Genomic DNA, 21,497 nt, shown 5'->3' with positions numbered 1-21,497 from the left:
TCAAAATTAGGTTGGCTCATTTCAGGACCTATTTATACGAATAAATTGCAATCGAAAAATAATACCGTCCGATGTAACTTTATTCAAAATGTCGGCATAGATTTACAATTAAAAAAGTTTTGGGAATTAGAAGAGTTATCAAAAAAAACACACTCTTACTAATTCCGAACGTGAATGCGAAGAAATATTTATAAATACAACTAAACGTGAATTAGACGGCAGATTTTCAGTACGTATTCCACTGAAAGATTCAGCCGATTCTTTAGGTGACTCCTATACGACAGCTTATAAACGATTTATTGCATTAAAACGAAAATTAAAAACAAAGTTGTGGCTGTGTAAACTCGATTGGGACGATCCCGTTCCAAACGATGTCTCAATTAAGTTCACAAATTTTGTTGATTCAATTAAAAAATACTTATACGAAATAAAAATTCCACGATTCATAAGGAGTATTCACACTAAACGTTTAGAATTACATATTTTCTCAGACGCGTCACAGGAAGCTTATGGCGCTTGTGCTTATGTACGATTAATACTGAATGATAACACTACACGAATGAATTTACTATGTGCAAAAAGTAAAGTAGCACCGCTAAAAACTATCAGCATTCCTAAATTGGAGCTGTGTGGTTCGTTGATAGGTGCACGCTTATATAAAAATATTATCGATTCTCTAAGCTTAACATTCGATTCTGTTTATTTCTGGACAGATTCGACCATCGTCATTGGTTGGTTAAGTATGTCACAGCATTTACTTAAAACATTTGTCCAAAATCGAGTCACAGAAATTAATGAACTAACAAATGATACATTGTGGTTTCATGTTGAAAGCCAAAATAACCCAGCTGACTTAGTGTCAAGGGGTTTAAACGCTGTCGAACTCAAAAATAATAATTTATGGTGGCATGGTCCCAGTTACTTGCATTGTTCTGAGTGGTCACCTAGCAAACAACCAATGACATATTGTAGTAAAGACTTACCTGAAACAAAAACTACAAGCGTAAGTACTTTATGCATCAATTCAGAAAACATATTCGATTTTGATAGATTCTCATCTTTCAATAGATTAAAACGTACGGGGGCCTACTTACTTAGATTTATTTATAACGCGCGTAATAAACAGCTGAGGCGAACCGGTTCCTTATCTGCCGCTGAGTTGAGCGAGTCGCAGCAAATGTTGTGTCGATTCGCACAGATGCAATCTTTTCCCTCGCTTTATAACAACTTACTCAAGGGATTGCCTTTAGAAAAATGCAAGGAATCTAATAAAGTTATCGGTTTAAATGTATTTTTAGACAGTTCTAAAGTAATTCGTGTTGGCGGGCGACTTTGTAATGCGACCAACTTTGAGTTTGATAAACAACATCCGATGTTGTTGTGTAGCAAAAGTCGATTTACAATACTTTTGTTTGAATATCAACATAAAACGTTACTTCATGCGGGACCTCAACTCATGTTGAGCACTATCCGTGAAAGTTGGTGGCCGCTAGCAGGTAGAAATCTTGCCAGGAAGGTAGTACATCAGTGTGTAACGTGCGTTCGTATGAAAGGCAATGTTTTCAAACCTATAATGGGAAATTTACCCGTGGAACGATTAGAGTCAGGTTTTCCTTTTTTACGTACTGGCGTAGACTATGCCGGGCCAGTCTTTATACTCAATCGCAAAGGGCGAGGTGCAAAATTAATTAAAGGTTATATCTGCCTATTTATTTGTTTTGTAACACGATGCATTCACTTGGAACTCTAAGCGTAGGTAGCTTATCAACTGCTGATTATATTTTAGCTTTAAAACGTTTTATGTCTAGACGAGGGAAACCTCAAGAAATATTTTCCGATAATGGAAAAAACTTTGTCGGTGCAGAAAAAGAATTTCCGCTTTATTCTAATATTAATTGTAATAAAATAATCGATATAGCTGCAAATGATGGTATTACATTTAAATTTATTCCTCCCTATTCTGCTCATTTTGGGGGACTTTGGGAAGCAGGGGTCAAATCGTGTAAGTATCACCTGAGACGCATACTAGGCAATGCTAATTTAACATACGAGGAGTTTAGCACGGTATTAGCACAAATCGAAGCCGTCCTGAATTCCCGTCCTTTGTCTTGTTTATCCACAGATCCCTCCGACTACCTTCCCTTAACTCCATCCCACTTCCTCATTGGCCGCCCCCTGACCGCTCCAGCCGCTGTTGACATCACCGAGGCACAGACTAGACGCCTGACACGCTACGACAGGATCGAACAGCTTCGCCAACACTTCTGGAAGCGCTGGGCCACTGAATACGTCACTGAGCTTATATTTGGACCAAGTGGAAGACAAACACAAATGAAATAAAACTGGATAGTCTAGTTTTAATCAAGGACGATCAACAACCACCACTCAAGTGGAGATTGGGGAGGATTGCTGAAGTTTTTCCCGGCAAAGATGGAGTTGCACGCGTCGCAAACATTCGAACATCGACTGGAATAGTGAAGCGGGCGTTTTCAAAACTTTGTCCTCTTCCGCTTCCTACAACAAATGAAAATGAAGATTGCATCGCTTCAATCAACAATCAATGAAACTGAACGAAGATCGAAGAACCTACTATCGGACTACATTTTGAAAGTCAATCATGAGCTTTCAAGGCTGGCGGTATGTTAGCGCCATCTATGGGCGCAAGAAAACAACTCATGACGTCAAAGGCGCGGAACCAGAGTGAAGATCGCAGCTAACTTCGCGCCGCTCCGCCCTCCTGTCAACTTAAAATCGAACGTTTCAAACACTCGACAATTTGATCTCGTTGCATACAGTCTGTAAACCTGTCACTTTAAATAAACGTTAAAACCGTAATTTCAATAATAATTAGTCATTGAAGAGACCCTTATTCCAACATTATATTCGAAAGTCTGAGCTCGAAACAGTCTATATTTACAACATAAACGTTAACATAATTATTTTAAATTTAGCAATAACCTAAATAAATATTATAACAAAAGTAAGTAAACCTAAGCTTTTAATGTTACGTACTTAGTTATCTATTTTTTGTATTTCACATTTTCGCAAAAGTTGTACTTACCATACTAATTAGTAGTCCAACTTAACCTATTTATATTGTTTATTCCCAATTTAGTAGGTACGTAACTGCGTTACTAAATACGGTTCTATTCGTCATATTATAGGTATAGTATGCTTTGGTCATCATTCAAGGTTCATATACAATTACACAGCTGAACAACCTCAATCTAAAAATATTTAATTACCTCACGTAAATAATTTTACTCTCGTTTTCCTCGAGGAACACCATGAGGTGCTGTAGTTGTCCTGAAAGCATGACTCACCTCGCAAAAAGTAGATCTTACTCAACGGATTGCTCATACAAACCCATTGTCAATAACTTGTTTTGCTGAACGCAATTAGAGGTCCAAGAGTAATGCTTCTGAGAATATTGTAAGCTTTGGTACAGTCAGAATCAATTATATTTTGTACCTACGCCATCTAAAAAACCCAATGTAGTCATATTTAAAAGCCAAATTACATTCGCTTCTGACTGTATTTTATGCCAACCGTCGAATTATCTCAATTCTAAGAATGCAAACGCTCTCACGATGTTACTATACTACGGTTTAAAAATAGACCGGACAATTTAATGGTAGCAAATAATTTAATTGAGGTTCAATTATTGAAGTTATTTTTGTTGGTGGTGATACTTGGAAATATGCAATACGAAGAATAATTCTTTAATTATATCACACTAAACGAGGCATTAGGAAAATATTTCGTAAAACGTGTGGTTTAAATTACCTATAAATTCATCAAAACAAGTTTGACAATACTTGAAAACATTCGCGTTAATTATTTATGTTTTTGTATAAAAAGTGGAAACAATGCAATTACAATAGTTTTAATATTAATAAACTTCCTGAAACATCGGCTTAATATTTAATTCGTTATATTATAATTTAACAAAATAATAATAAAGATGTTTAAACTGAACTGAAAAAAACTAAATTACGTGATTGAACCGCACTAGTAAGCAATAAAATAAAAAGCAATTGCAACATTGTAATTGACAACAAATTTCTAATACGTCATCCACTGTGCCAAAAATAGATTAAAAATGCCAGCTTTGTCATTCAGTTGATACAGTAATCTTTCATTTCCACAAACATTTATCCATCTCCTTGACCGATTCTGCACAATGGGTCTAGAATTCTAGATGCAATTTAGAGTACAAAAGCCGGTTGTCGGTGGCGGAGTGAGGTCACGTACTCAGCAATTGTCACGTCTTTAGCTCATCCTCCGCCTACCAGTTAATCTTTTTTGCTACAGCTCGAATAAGAAGTCAGATATTTTGGAAATAAACATGGAGCTGTAGGCTTAGGTCTGTATTACGAAACGACTCTCCACAATGTGATTTTAAGCTCAAGTATGAATTCAATCAATTACTTTTTGGTTTAGCTCTTATTACTTTAGTAAAAATGGAATTTCAGTTCGATTTATAATTTTCTAGAGAATGTTATTTTGTAACTAACACACTGATTTTAGACCCCCTTTTTCTTTATTTTTCAGCAATGCTAAGTAAAAAAAGATTTAGGTTACTGGTTTTGGTATCGTATCATCCTTGTATGAAAAGGTCTATTAGTGGTTTACACATTTCTAATACTCTATTTAATTATGAAGCTCTCATTTTTAAATCTTCTTGAACAATAAATTGGAGTTACATGCAATTTTGTTATACAAAGACCCTGAATTTTTTGTTTAACTAGAAACTAATGAGATCACGTCTGTGTTACCTATTCAACTGTCATGTTTTCAGCTCATCCTCCGTCTATTTCTTTGATTAAATTACTACCTCTCAGAATCAAACAGACGTGGGTATTATGTAAAATAAAAAGTTGCGAAGTTAACATTGCCCCTTAGTAAAAAGTAGGTAATGTGATATTAGATTGTTAATAATATTGTGCATAATCCGTATAAATGCTGTAAATTACTATTAATAGTGAGTTTGTACGACGAATATTTTGTTTTGTGTATTTATTTACTACCAATTTACCCTAAATGCGGGATTTTCCAAAAAGTCTAAATATAAAACAAAGCTGCAACACTCATTGTACAGAAACACCATTTACCTCGTTTCGTAGATATTATTAGGCAACGCATCATACTATTAGCTCCTGGCTCTTGAATAGGCGTTTGTTTCTATTGAAATAGACGCTAATTATAGACTTTTATCTGGATCAGATGCAATTAAGGCTTGGTATTTCTGCTAAAGTAGGTATTTCGCGCTGTCAAAATCTGCGCGCGCAATACTTCGCCGAAGACAGCGCGCCAAAGAGCTCTCGCGGCTACACAGTATAGAAATACGCAGTTGGTTAGGTTAGGTTGACTTCCTTCCGTTCAAGCGTCACACTCACAGCACTTTCTAATACAAATCATATCCAAGTGATACAAATTAAAACAACTTTCAAAATTTTTGGGAATATATTTTAGAATCGAATAAATATAGAATATAACTGCCAAAGTAAACACGGTTCAAAGAGGCGTGGCGTCACCTGACCTTCCGGAAGTTCCACGCCGGCTAAAAGAATTTCAAGATTACGTCACCCGACCTATCGGTAGATCCTCGGGAGCTTGAGCGATTGGAAAAACATTTTATGATCAGTTACTCGTAGTAGCGATTATTTAGAGCTTGGATAATAAATTATAGTTGTTGCAATTCACAAAGCTTTGCATGTGGTTAATTACATTAATCAGTACACGAATCAATTTTGTTCAGTCTTTTTGTTTATTAATAAATAAAAATATCATACTAAAATTGCATACATATTTGTTTGTATTGGTCTGGGTGTTTTCTTTCCATAATAATTTATGTATAACGTATGTACGGGGCTCTGTATCGAAAATCACTATGAGCAATAAGCATCACACACGGTTACCTGGAGTGCATTACCGCAGCAAAAAGCTTGCCATCTTAAATGAACGGTATAATATCGAGGTTTCGTCAGTACAGTCGTAAATCGGTTGATATATGCTGCATCTGCCATGTTTTTGGCTAAAAGATTCTTCTATCTTGCAGTTTAGACTTTTATTACAGACATCAGACAGTATTTTTGGAAAACTTTTACGCATGGTGGAGGAAGGGACGCTCTAGAGACTCAAGTCCAGAAGGAGTCATATGAACTCCAAGTTTTAAATCCGTTGACATCTGCTGCATCTGCCCTCTTTTTGGCTAGAAGATTCTTCTATCTTGCAGCTTAGACCTTTAGCTACAGACCTTAGACGGTATTTTTGAAACATTCTTACGCATGGTGGAGGAAGGGACGCTCTAGAGACTCAAGTCTACAAGGAGTCATATGAACTCCAGTTTTAAATCCGTTGACATCTGCTGCATCTGCCATCTTTTTGGTTAGAAGATTCTTCCATCTTGCAGCGTAGACCTTTAGCTACAAACCTTAGACAGTATTTTTGTGAAAATTCTTATGCATGGTGGAGGAAGGGACGCTCTAGACACTCAAGTCTACAAGGAGTCACATGAACTCCAGTTTTAAATCCGTTGACATCTGCTGCATCTGCCATCTTTTTGGCTAGAAGATTCTTCTATCTTGCAGCTTAGACATTTAGCTACAGACCTTAGACAGTATTTTTTATTATTTATTTGTGTCAGTGTGCTCTTCTAAAGAGTGTAAGACGATTGTATGTAGGTACTATTAAAATGTAATTTTAACTCATTGGTTTTGTCTCATATTTGAGGAATGTACTATGTATCATGAGTAGAGTCTTCGTTTAAAAGGATGCGAACGATTTAAATTTCAATAGGTAGACAAAATTGATAATTTTAAATTATCAAAAATTTAAGCTTTCTCCAGTAACACTGATATTATTATACTGTGACTCATCAAAGTCATCATTGTCAAAAATATTGACAAATCGCGAACTGTCACGGCCAAAAAACTGACACGCGTCCGTCCTCCGTAAGCGCCACCGCGCGACTGATTGAGATTGTCCAAGCCGTCATGGACGATTTTTTCCACATTTTTTAACATAGTAACTATATAAATAAGACGCAATATAAAAATTTCATCCGTTAAAAGCCCTCAAGTTATTTCTGAACTTTAGTTTAGTAAAAGATTTAGAATCTCAAATCGCTTATTTTAAAAATAAAACCATAAATAGAAAACGAATAGAGGTAACTTTGGGAATTTATTCTATCGAGTCAACTTCATCAAATCGTGTTTCCATCCGTTAATAGCCCTAGAAAATATCCTCAACTATGCCCAATAAAAATCTTAGCCTTTAATTTTACTGTTTAGTACCTCAAAAATGAAAAATGAAAACCTCATTTTCGCCATTTTCTCTGCTACCCGGGCGTTGTTTGATATTTAACGATGTTACGCAATATTTAATTATAGGGGAAGTTTTAACAAGCGAAATTATCTTGTCCTTTAGTGAAGTGATACACTACTTGATTTTTTATACTAAATTGGTACTATTTAATTTGCCAGTGCTTTAAGTTTTTCGGTGCCGTTGTTAGTTGTTACAAAAAAATCTAATTGGCTAGAATTTTTTTTAGTAGGTATATTAATTAAGGACTATAATTAAAATTATGATCTCTAAAGTATTTATTGTAAAAGTTATTTACGAAGAGGTAAAATAATAGGTTATTGGCAGGAAAATTAATTGCACAAAAAGTAATGAAGATAAATTGTTTTATTAAATTGTTTCAACTACGTAGTACCTACCTATTACAAATGATTTTTTTAAATACATATTTTTTAATTTACAATTCAAAGGTTAAATGTGAAATAATCTAGTACACTTTCATTTCAATATTTTATTTATTCTATAACGTTTTTAAAAAAAATACATAGGTATTAGACTTAATATCCAAACCAAAATAACACAAATCGTTTATGGCGAGAGGCGTCGGATCGGCGACCATGAACTTGTGATTTAAGGTCGGCTCATATCAATCAATAGGCACGTCTGGTGTGACCATGATTTCGCAAATTCTAAACTAGTCTACATTCCTACAATGATAGTTAAGATGATAATGAATATGTAGAGCACACTTTCAAAATAAATGGTTAATTGAGTTAATGTTTATGGTTAAGTTTGCATTATTGAAGAGATGAATCTCTGTACCTGCAGTAATTTTAAAATTATTTCACTTCAAATTGCATCAAAACAAGTTATTTTACTTTATATTTTGGTTACAGTACGAGTATGCTACCTGATGAAACTCTATGTAAACTTTTAATTTAATAATTAGCATACTTTTCGTTTTGGATAAATATGAGTCAGGAATATTTTATTTTCAGGCTTTGTAATATTGAGAACAGAGAGCCTGAAACTTATCTCTTGTGTTTTCTAATCTGAGAAAGTACGAATCAATAGATATAGGAAATACTGAAAACACTTGTGCCCTGAACAGTCCGAATGTATCTCAACCATCATGGTTACATAAACCAAGCTGTAGGTACTCGCATCACTTCTTTCGTTCAACAAATTGAATGGATCTCTGTTTGTTATAAGTAACGGATGTTTAACGGTCCAATCGATTAGCAGAGAGGTAAATACAATGTCGGCTTATTGAATGAACATTCAATACTATGTTTGTTTGAGTGTAATTACAAATACCACTGATCTAATATGAAATCAATGACACGCATACTTGACTGTCTGCATATTTCTAAAGACTTCACAGAATACGAATTACGTTAAAACATTATCACCTATTGAGCTTGATTTATTCAATGAATAAAACATGTGTTGTTAAAGATGAAACAATTTAAGATATGACCTTGATTTACAATTCGGCTGGCAAATAACAAATTCTCACCTGTTACTTGCTCGATATCACGTACATTTTGTCCTTTAAATAAGGCAGAATCCAGCACGTAGAATCACTAAAATAAGGTTTTAGTTTAGTCGGGTATAATTTAGGCCGATTTGCACCAACTTACTTTAACCGTAACTTTAACAATAAACGGTACTTTTTGTATGGAGTTTGAGATTTTTGACGTTTCTTAAAGTCAAAGTATGATGGTGCACCTCAGCCTTAAGGTATACTTACTGGTTTCAAAAGGCCTTAGTCAGTCATATTTGTCGGCCGTTTGGTGTAGTGGTTCGAAACGGACTACTATTCCGGAGGTTGCGGGTTCGATTCCCGCACAGTACAAACATTTGTGTGCATGAACATATTTGTTTGTATTGGACTGGGTGTTTTCTATGTATAATAAGTATGTATTTACAAAAAAAAAGTATTTGAGTATGTTTATATCCGTTGTCTAGTACCCATAGTACAAGCTTTGCTTAGTTTGGGACTAAAAGCGCAGTGTAAAATGTCCAAGGATATTTATTTATTTATTATTTATTTATTTTTAAGGTTTAGAAGATCTAGGCATCAGACTTGACGACCTTAGTAAGGTCACGTAACTTTCTAGCATCATTTCGGTGCTCCTAAGCAACCAATCTGTTGCCCCAATGTTTGTATTCATGAACACAAATATAATAGTGGAGGACAACGGAACTTTTTTGGTTTCGATGTCCACCACTGAGGGACAGAGCAACTCATTTCTTCTCAGTGTCCACCAGTAGGGCCCAACGGGAAGATTTCAGTAGCGCTGTCCCCCACTGGTGGACATTGCAACTTTTTTTCTCGATGTCCACCAGTGGTGGACAAATAGTGGGGGACATCGGGAATAAACGAACTTGTCTTTAGGTTTTGTTCGCTCATTTAGTCACACCACGATCCGCCAGTTGGCCGAGTGACGTTAGGCCCGCCGTGTACGGTGGTGAAACTGGACCAACTCCATTGTTAGGACTTCCTGTGCCTAATGGCTTGCACGATCGAGTTTTGGTGATTTGGTTACTAGATTTGAGTCTAGCATTTTGACTGTCATAATATAAAGATATAAGGAAAATAATAATAAAAACCTTTGTAATTTACTTTTCATAGAAATGAGATAGAGTTAGAGCGGCTAATATAAATTTTAAAATTTCAGTTAGTTTTTCCTTAATCATAAACCTAAAAGTAATATTAGTCCGGTACTAGGAAAAAGCGTAAAACCAACATACTTTCTGCAGAATGTTCGTTTCACCAGTTTTACTACGATAATGAAATGGGATACTCATATCATTAAAATATCCAATGCGAAAGCCTTTGACTTTGCCGCAATGGAATCGAACTAATGCAACGTGCATGTGCTTTGAAAAAGTCTAACTCTAAACTTATTTACTTTCTTTTCCTTATTAGGCTCTTCAATCAACTTAAAAGATCGAAGACTTGGCTATCAACCAAGTGTATTTGGTTCCTAACCAAAGAGCTCTAAGCCTGCTTTTCTATCATACTTATAAATTCTTCACATGACTCTATAATGATCAATATCCTATGCATTTGTGAAGTGATTACGTGTATAGAAATGTTATTAATTAAACAATTTATTTTCCAATCATGCCAACTCCCGTTTCGAACCACTATGAACCTTGTTGGGACTAAGAACTCAATTTATTTACCATCAGCCTCTTAAAATACCGTATTATTAAACTTAGGCTGAAGGACTTATGACAAATTCATTCTCATATTTTCTCACGACACTTCACCCCTTTACATTGTTGCCTCCTTTCGTCGTACAAAACACTCGTTTATTTCATGATTAGTTCCGTCAAAACATTGAATCCGCTTCACCTCAGTCGAAACTTGGCCTTAATTTGATAGGCAGTGGCCATATTGTGGCATACGATAGCCAAAATGGAAAGATCTTGAGACAGAATTGCATAGAGCGTGGGATTCGTAAAAGAAAAGATGTTTGAGGTATCTAAATAAAAAAATCTAGCCGATTGTGCGCAAAATGTAAGCATCAGTTAATGACTATTCCATATACCTCATTATTTTATTTTACAGAAAAAATGGCACAATATTTTAATTCTTACCAATACCGATACAATTTTGATAAATCATTATGTATTTAAAATATTCATACTTACTTATGCCCTTTTGCATCAGCAGTAGGTATGTAATATGCTATTATGATTAATAGCATATTATCCGACATTTCCAAGTGTAATTTTGTAAATTAACCGAAATTAAGTATTGCAGAAAACACAAGTACGAGGCAAGTGCTCAATTTAAATTGCTTCAACCCCTTTCTTCTGACTCGTGTTATTAATTTTAATACTTAATAGCAATATATAAAATATCCCTGTTACAAAGTAAATTAATCATGATTGGAACACCTTTTTCTTGTACCAACATAAATTACCGAGATATCGGCATATTAAAATGAACTCAGTTACTGAAATATGAAAAGTGAAACTTTTTAAAAATAAATAATGACACTTAAGTGCACTCAACTGTAAGTCAGACTCTACATTTTTGTTTCAAAATAGCGCTTATTACAACGTAACAAGATGCTACAGTGTTAAGCTTACTCTGTAGCTAATTATTCTACGGTTAAATTCAAAGGTTCATGACAGATTTGTACACTTTTATCGAAAAATAGCCCATAAATGTTCCACCATGGACATGTTGTAACACATAGCGTGACCGATATTCGTGACTCCCTGACCATTGTTTAGCCAAATTACTGGTTCTCAAAGTTTGTGACATTTGAACCTATATGAGTTCAAAACTATAATTCGATGTAAGATTTAAAGGCTTATTAAAACTTATACCTCTAATAAAAATAAGGGTTAAGCTAAAAGTTTAACCATTCTGAAATTGAGATGTAAACTTTCTCTGAATAATCCTTATTTATATTTTTGAACATAATAAAATAATGCATGCATGATTAATTATGGATTTTATCATTTAACTGCCTCAAGTGTAACTGAAACCTATATTCTTATGATTTTATACTTATCATACACTTTCGACTGTCTGTTAAAAATTATGGCTATTAATAATTAATAACTATTTTCCCATTACCAAATAATTCCGAACAATCCATCCATTTCATATTTATGAAATAAGTTAACATCATAAATCAAATTATAGCCTGACCAGGAACATAAAAACCCTGGCATAGAGGCGCGTCAATCGCATTTGATAGTGCAACACTGAGTACAGTCGTACCTGTGTTAAATTAATAGGCTAACTTTATGTATCAGGATTCAGGATTACGGGCTAATTTGATATTTTCATAAATTAACCAAAAAATATTATTATAGGTAACCTGGTTTAAATAAATTAAATGAAACCATCAATCGAGCTAGTAGGATTTATTTTATTATTCATCAAAAATCAAATTCAGAACTTGAATATTCAACTGCAATATATGTTTGGTCGTGAACGCTTCAACCTCGGTACTTCTTTCCCAATTCCATAAAATTCAACACTTAGAAAGTGACAGAAAATTTTAAAATAGGTAGTTGAAACAAACCACAGCTAATTTTCATAGTGGACTGTACTATACGATAAACATGACAGTCAATTTGACAACCTTTGTCGGAAACATTATTCAATGAAAATATTGTCCGAACCCTTAGTATTTCTCTTCGACAAATACTTTAACACATTGTGAACCACTTTTCTTTCACGACTATAAAAAGATTTTAGCAATTTAATTCACAAAATCAATTGCGCACATTTAAAATAAAGTTTGTTTACACTTTGACAGCAATAGACTGACATGCAAGGTGACATGTCAATGAAGTTTTCAGTTACTGTTGCCATTAAAAGAAATTAGTACCATTAGTTTTCCGCAACATGGCGAGGGTTTTTATGTTCCTGGTCAGGCTATAACTCCAATTTCACTCTCTTCAAACATGTTGAGAACCACAATTTTTACTGTTATCTACGTTGAGTTCCCTATGAGGGGTCTCCTATCATGATTTATTACTGCTCTTAAATAGTACAAAAGTGTTTTTTGGTCAGCACAATATGTTCCCAATACGGATAGGACTTCCATTAATGGACACAGTAATCCAGTGGTAATGAGCTATAATTACCTACTCAGGTAAAATGTAAAACGGGTTCTTACAGCATAGTTTATTAAAACTTGTGATGGTGCTTTACAAAAACTATAAAACTTTAAAATAAATATTTTTAGAAAAGAAAATTGAGAGATATATTTTATTTTATTAAACAAAAGTTAAATCTCAAATAGAATAACAATATGGAATCGCAAGAAATGATCGTAAAATCAATTAATGCGTTACTATCAGAGTAACTCAAAATAATTTTCATGCCGCCTGACCACACAGGGGCGTAAAATTGTTAAACAGTGCCTACTTATAATGTTATTTATCAGAAAATGGCCTTAATATCCCAAGCAATTTCACTATAGCAAAACACGTTTCTGCGACCTTACAGCGCGTTTCGCGAGTCGCGTGCAACAATTATCACGGACGATCAGCTGCGCGCGCGCTTATGGCGCGTCCCATAATGCCCAGGGATGCTAAAGATATGAAGCATTTCTTAGGACTAAAGATTTAATTAAGTTAGGACTACAATTCCAATTCCCAATAGGGAGGTATCTAGAAATGGCTGTGATACTTCTGTTGTTCTGTCAGTAAATTAGAGATTCAAACATTTTGATAGTATGTAGTGTTTTATTTATTGTCAATAGTAATGTTAACCTACTGAAATAACATGTTAACAATAAATTCCTATCCCAAAACAATGCTTTAATTTCAGTCATAGATTATTTATATTTTCTGTGATTGGTCTAAAACACTGTAATTAATTTAATTAAAAGCCTCAATCTTTGCTTGTTGAATCAAATTTTGAACTTCATTCTTTAATTTGGACCTTTGCTTTGGGCTGACAAGCAAAACAAGTAATTTAATTTACCGATTGATTACATTTTGAGTAACTCTGATTTATGTCAAAAATACCCGTTTAAAATTGCTGTATAAGGTAGGTTTTTGGTCACGATTGAAGTCAGGGACGCCTTCATAAAATAAATTACTTTTAAGGTGGCCATAACTTTCTCTTTCGCGACAACCCTAACGTCAGGACGCGGCCCCGAGCCTGACCCGCGGTAACGGGACGCACTTGACTTTCAGAGCTCTTGCCTGTTGCTCCATCATGAGTGCTAGTTAAATTCCAATGAGGTCCTTCTGTAATAGGTTAAGGGTGCGTGGAATTCAGGTGAATTGTGGTAGGAACTCCGTTTTGTAGGTCAGACAGATCAGATATGGTCTGAAGATCAGAAAGACGGATTTTCAGGCCTGAAGGTTGATATTACAGCAACGGGCTTTCATATTCCTTTCCTCTTACTTCATCTGTAGGCCAGTAGAATTAAACACAAAAATGAATTAAATCGGAAATAATTCCTACTAAAGATTTTAGTGCTTTAATGGCTTCATTAGTTGCCCATAAAGACTCTCCTAGGTTTTCGACTTCGACGGAGTTGTGCTTAAGTGGTGGGGGCCACCGAAAGGGGCGCTTTTTCGGTTTTCCGGTTATACCGCGTAAAGGACTTACCCAATCGAAAAGTGGTCTTCCTGACGGTTGAAGGGCATTTAATCCTGCATTAAATAAGACTAAATTCATATGTTTTGGAGAAACCGTTCTCGTGCAAATGTTCGGCAAAGTAGAAAATATGTGTATAATTAATGACCTTCTCCACGTCCAATAGCTCGTCACCCGTAGGCTCCCAGGCCTTGTAAAGGGTCGCCTTAACCAGCGTATCCCTGTCAAGGCTCACGTAAGGTAAGTCCTTTACGCGGTATAACTGTAAAACCTAAAAAGCGCCCCTTTCGGGGGCCCCCACCACTTAAGCACAACTCCGTCGAAGTCGAAAACCTAGGAGAGTCTTAATGGGCAACCAATGAAGCCATTAAAGCAATAAAATATTTTGTAGGAATTATTTCCGATTTAAAATCTAATTCTACTGGCCTACTGTATTATTCTAAATGAAAGCTAATCTCTTTTGATAAGGTAAATATTTAAATAAATCTAACCTGGATACATACTTACCTAAATCGGACAAGGAGATAGAAGATCTGATTTATTCCACTCTGGTTGTTATCAGTATGGGTTCTCTAGCTAGGCTGATCCGGCTTTCAGATTGACTTTCAGAGCTTAATATACCTTTAGCTTCTACTGTGTATATGCTTATAAAATACACTATGAAGGGGCAATGATGACTAAACATACTCGAACTCATATTTTAAGGACAGCGTAATATTATAAATCAGACGGAGAAATAGACGTGAGATACAGCAAAAAGATAAATAATGCACTTTAATAAAAAAAAAAAATTGAATACGAAAAAGGTCAGCTGCAATGGATGTTATAAAAAAGTATTAGTTTTTGTGCTATTAAGTTAGCTTTTTATGAAACCTTAATATTTCTTATTGCGAAGGATTGGCGCGTGCTGCGGTCTCGCCACGCTGTGTTTGCATACCTTCTCAATTTACAACAATAGCTTTAGATACAATGAAAATTAAACATTTTTCTTCTGGTCGTATTTCAATTAAAGATTAGTAACAAATATTTTTAAGAGGCGAATTTTATTGTAATATAATTTATTTCATGTTACAATAACAACCAAGAACAATGATAATTGCGACCACAAACAACCAATTTATGTGGGAATCTTGAATTAATAAAAAGTATTGTTTATTTACTTAATTTGGCATTTGCGAAGTACAGTAGGTACCTACTACATTACGTCTTACCAAGTAGGAATTATTTATGGGAAATAATAACAATAATAATAAAGTTCCCGTGAATGGACGATAATAAATATTTATGCAGAATCGACAATAGCAAGCAATCGGGATATCGAATGCACATCGGCCGATATGTAAGTAACGTCACGATCTGACCCCGAGTATGTTTTACAAAGCTTAATACTAAAACGATCGTGAGGATAATCATATTCAGATATATCGGAGATAAAATCTGCAAGTTCATTTTGCTTGCTTTATTGTTAGCGACTGACCGAAATGCGAGGTCGAAATGGATGGAATAAACGCAAAATACAAAAATAATCATTGGTAGGTCAATCTACTGTTATTATTCACAGTTTCCTAAACATATCTATTTATCTATAAAGTTCTATAAACTAAGATTTATATACGATTTTTTATGACCTACTACTCACATACTTACGGAGGATAAGCAAGATTCTATGTACCTATGAAGTCGACAGGGATCAAGCTAGCGAGCTTCAAACGACTACGAAATCTAGGTAATCGGTACCTAGACTTCGTAAAAACCGGGCTAAGTATTATCGCCTTAACAACTTGAGTTCTAACATATCAACTTTAAAGTATTGATAGAACTCCCTACAGTCAATGGCTGCAGAATCCAAAATTTTAATTGACAATGCTAGTTTCCTAAGCTCGATGCGAATATCGTCACGTCGGTATTGTTTCGTTGAAACAATGACGATTTATCTGTCGCATTGCATAATAATTGTGGCGATCTACGCAATAGGTCAGCTGTTGATTTGCCAATAATAATTATTATTTATTATGTTTTATTTTTTTAACAAAGGTGATAAGCTCGTAGATAAGAATATTATGAAAGGAACTAGCTTACTTCTTAATGATTTTACTCTCTTAATTTTAGATTGATCGATAACATTCTGACTCTACATTTGCAATTTTTTGACAAATTACATTTTCAGTTTAGCGCTACTTTAATTAGTTTTATTTTCGGTGTTTATTTATATTTTAAGCATAAAAGAGACTACTGCGTTTACTCAGTTGAAGGTAATTTTCAATGTTCCTTTGTTATCTTTTGCGTAATATTTTGGTTCAATACAACTCTGGGGAATAAAGCAAAATTGCAATATTTGGTTCAAACCAACCTCTTTGAGGTAAATACACAAACGGAATCGTATTACGGATTCGGTGAATGGAGTTCCCGTGGCGGATACGACAAAGCACAATGCGATTTGTTGGGTATCAATAGAAAAATGAGAACTTGGGTTTGTAATTTCACTGTATAGACGAGAAATATACAGTAAACGAATAGTGGGCAAAGTTTCTTTTGTCGTGAAGCTTTGTGTTCGATCTCTTCCAAATAATTTCGCCATTTCTACTGACTTAGTACAGTGGTATTGCGAGGAACATCACTCATCGTGATTCACAATGATGACCACGACCACTCTGACAAGAGAGTACCGACTGAGAAGAAGAAGAAGTACAGTGGTAGAGTCGTAGATATATGTATTTCTTGAAGAAACTACACTACTCATTGATTAGTTGGCAAATCATAAGACTATACTTTTTGAGCTATTTGGCGATTTTCGTATAGCTGAGGCCATACTTATTGTAATACTTATTATGTAGAGGTTGGCAGATTGTAACATATAAGTACTTACTCTTTCGAAGTAGGTACAACCTGGCATATCTATTTAAAGCTGCTGGCCTTCCCTGGATACCTTCGAAGATTGCCTGTCCGATAAGATTGTCCGATCGATCTCGCCCTTAAGCAGCGTAAAGTCGGTCGCCTGGCCAGGATCGGAGGCTGCGCCGGTGACCTATGATATCAGGGGCCTTTTAAGGGCCGGCGCCGCGGCGTGTCGCAACATACAAGCTCACTTGCATACGACATTAAGGTCGTCGCAGAGGCCAATTAGTCGCTTTCATTCGCTGTCTGAAAACTAGGTTTCAAGATATTTTATTACTAGCTACCACGAACGGGAGGCTGTAAACGGAACGCGACCTTTGCCGGCCGTTTTGGGTAAAAAATCTGTTGTTGTGTGATATAATTAGCAATATTTATTGAGCTTGCATTTTATTGCTTTTTTATGACCGTGTTTTTGACACAATTGTAAATATAAACATGAATTGAGATAGTTGATATGTTGTTACATCAAATGAAGTCATATTCCTACAATTCAAATGAGGATGACGAGCGTCTCCTCAATCTTTCAATCAATTATTGTAAATTGCTATCATTCGAAATTAGCACACAACCTGCCTGATCTCTATACGTCAATCACAATCAAGCATTTTGGATCTTTGCACATCAATTCATCAGCATTGAAGGTTCATTGTGTTCGCAAATGTCAAGCGATACATTACTTGAATACAGAAACTTTGCCTATACTTATTTTTAACTGCAGGTTATTATAGAATAAGTCAGAAGGTTTTTCTGGGAAAAAACACTTAGTTATCTTGCTAACACAAAGAAAGAAATCATTCTTATTTTGGAAATCGCCTACTTCACCTACGACCAGTGTTCTACAAGATTTTTATAGCGCATTGGAAAATCCCAATATGACCACGAAAACAAAGTTATCTCTGTTTATATCAAAGACAGACGTGTCAAATCACCTCCAGATTATTAATTATGTAATAAATATTTGTAGAATTATTGCACGTATGTTTCAAGGACTGATAAACTCATTTGGTAAGCGCATCGTGTCAAATCGGGACTCGCCTGCATGATAATGGATAATCGAATGGAAAAGCTCGCCAATAACTCTTAGTTACATTCTTGTTTTAGTGTACCCACACTAAGGTAATAAGTTTTTGTATAAGCTCTGATCATGTGTTATCAACAACAAACTACACAACATCTGACCCTGTTCAAATTGCTCATAACTCGGGCTCGAGGAAAAAAAAGGCATTTACTGATCGACTTTTTGTTAGTTTTCGCTTCGCAGTAGAGAAGATTTACGTATCTATATTTACTTAGATGTCGGTATAGAAAATTCTTAAAAGATGGCAAGTTGCTGGAAAATATGTAAAAATGAAATGTTAGCCATCATTATATGCAAAAGGCATGCCTTTTTAATTTTTTATCAAAACACTACATCCCTTTTAATTTTAAAATTAAACCTAACTAATTCCCTTTTAAACCAAAAATGTATAAAAGCTATCTGACACTTTTTTTCAACTTGTAATTTCTTTATTTTCAGTTGGAAAACGTGCAATGCTGTTTGGACTTTCTCCACGCGCAGAAGGTCCAGGGATTAGAACAAGTAACAGCTGTGGACATACGAGACGCAAAACTCAAAGCAGTTCTTGCATTGTTTTTCGCGCTTAGCCGCCACAAGCAGGCCGCGAAGCAGCGCACAACGCCATCTAGCGGCAATGCTGCGAACACAACCAAGAACTCAAGCGAGGATATTGCGTTGAGTTCCGTGCAGCGCATCACAGGTGGCAGCAGCTGCGATGAGATTCTAACTGCGTGCGGAAACAACGTCGAAATGACAACGTTAACAGCAAATAGGTAAGTTTTATGATTAATTAATTTATTTATTTCTAATTCTACAGTCGTAATATAATTTTCATAAGTATGCACATGGCACACGCACTTTACATTTCCGGTACAGCGCCATCTATACGTGGATGGAGTATCTTCAATGTTTCTATAACAACAATCAGGTTCCGCCATTCGCCACTAGGGTGCGGTGTAGCTGTAACGCATTGTGTTTAATCGTCTAAAAGTGCGGTTTACTGGTGGACTTGTGATTTGTGGTTCTTGAAAACTATAAACAATATTTTACTATAACATTCCATTCTTGCCCTCCTGCGATGAAATTAGCATAATATTTTACAGGCCATTCGAATAGAAATAATCCAATAAAATTGTTTACCTTAAATTCAACCGATTATTTAAACTTGTTATACTTAGGTAGCTTTGTGTCAATGAGGGCTATCGTTTTAGCGCTCACCAGTTAGCGCCACTGTAGAGTAAGGTCCTGTCACTTGCTAGTAGCGAAGACAGTGGCACCAACTGGTGAGCGCTAAAGTGGTAGGAGGACTATCGCATTTGCACTCATCAAGATGGCGCCACTGTAGAGTAAGGTCCTGTCAATCGCCAGGGGTGCCAACTGTTAAGTATAAAAACGATAGCCCTCATTGGTCATGAATAAACAAAAAAATAAAATTTAACAAAAGGCTGGGCATAATTTATAACTTCTTTCTCGGATAGCTTTATTTTCATCCGTAATAATAATAATTTATTGAAAGCCGATGGTTTTAAATTTATTATGTAGAGCATTTGAGATTACATAGTGTAAGTATAGTTAGATTTTGCTATTTATTATTTACCATGCCGTAAATATCACAAAGTTTATCAATAAGCTCTTTACACCAAACGTGTAAAGCAGAACCAAACGCATGCGATATTATTATTTAACTTAATTTTATTCACAATAAATGTAAAACAAGTTTAAAGTCAGGCTGCAGCAATTTCTCAACGAGACGTAACGAGTAGTTGGAGCACGCACTCACCAAAGGGTTGGCATAAAACTGCAAATAATTTTATTTCGATTATTATTTTAATATATTTATTTTCTATTTTGTTTGGTGGCTTTGGATTGTTGACCAATCATTCCAACCACATCGTATTTTAAATTACAGATTTAATTATAAATCACCTTATTCAGTAATAAGGTTAACCGTTTTATTTATTCTATTTTTTTTTCTAATCAATCAAAAGTTTTTGTACAATTGCGCAATAAGTAGTTTAACTTTGGAGTTACAATTTTAAATCGAAATTATAGTTAGTTAAAATTTTTATTCTAATCTGAATAATGGTATCGTTAAAATAGTTTCATAAGAACCCTATGCTTCAGGTGTGATATTTGATTTTTTTATTAAAGCTGTTTATATTGACAACCCTAAATTGATTTCAGTGACCGCTTAAAAATAAAACAGTTCCGACACCGACTAAGTATAATCCTCCTTAAGATCTATAACTGGTCTAAAATTATAACGCGCCCGATCCAATGCGTACAAATTGAGATTTTCGATAAGTCAGTATGACCACAGTGATATTTAATTAATGATGTTGTCATATTAACGCTTTGCTAATTATTAGTTTAATCGTTTTGTTGATCGTAGAATAGATTAACCAAAAGTTCGATAGTGATTTGGTAAAATTATGAAATTCTGAAAACAACATTTTTTAAACTTTTTAACCATTATGTAATATAAGTTGTTTGTAATAATGGTATTTCTAGAATTGAACGACACAATTTATAGCACAACAATAGCGTTTCTTTAACCTGTAGACACAGGGTACAGCAGTGAAAAAGGTGCAAAACTAAATAAAAAAAATGTCTTTATTTCTTTCTTTCATACTCCACTCTTTTTTGTGTGGTGCCAAAAGTAACATGATACTTTTCAGCGCTATTGCGTACATAAAATAAGTCTTAATACTTTTCACCTTCTCCATAGAAATTATCTTTGGTAAATACACCTACCAATAAAATCAAGCTGACCAAATAAATTATTCTCCACGCGTAACAATCAACATTATTAATGAATAATGTGTCACGATCTCACGAAGTCTGAAGCAGTGTCTTTGATATTTAGCCCCTCGACTACAGAATCGGAAGATCGGAAATGCCTCCCGCGTCGTGGCGGCGGCGTTGGGCCGTAACTCGCCGTCTTGACACGCGACGGGTGCAATCGGTATAGCACATCTAAATCGGTACATCAAAGGTTAAAATAATGCTGGGACTGTAATAGGAAGTTAGGAAGATTGCGGTAAGCAAAATTTATAAGTATTTGCCGATGAAAAATGTGTAGTTGTCAGACGTATTTCTTGCAAAAACTACTTTAACCTTTAACTACCGACCTATACGTCTCTC

At 35.0% G+C, this 21,497-nt stretch overlaps 1 protein-coding gene across 1 annotated transcript in view; it reads left to right on the top strand.

The window, feature by feature from the left end:
• The window catches only part of LOC135081293 (protein sickie), a 188,287-nt gene that overhangs the window by 46,992 nt on the left and 119,798 nt on the right, over positions 1-21,497 (top strand). The window contains exon 3 of the mRNA XM_063976028.1: positions 18,813-19,126. Within this exon, the coding sequence (XP_063832098.1) occupies positions 18,813-19,126 (314 nt within the window). The remainder of the gene's footprint in view (positions 1-18,812; positions 19,127-21,497) is intronic.

Source organism: Ostrinia nubilalis, chromosome 2, assembly GCF_963855985.1.
Source record: "Ostrinia nubilalis chromosome 2, ilOstNubi1.1, whole genome shotgun sequence".
NCBI lineage: Eukaryota > Metazoa > Arthropoda > Insecta > Lepidoptera > Crambidae > Ostrinia > Ostrinia nubilalis.
The sequence above is the reverse complement of the archived record's forward strand: the minus strand, read 5'-3'. Positions and strand labels throughout refer to the sequence as shown.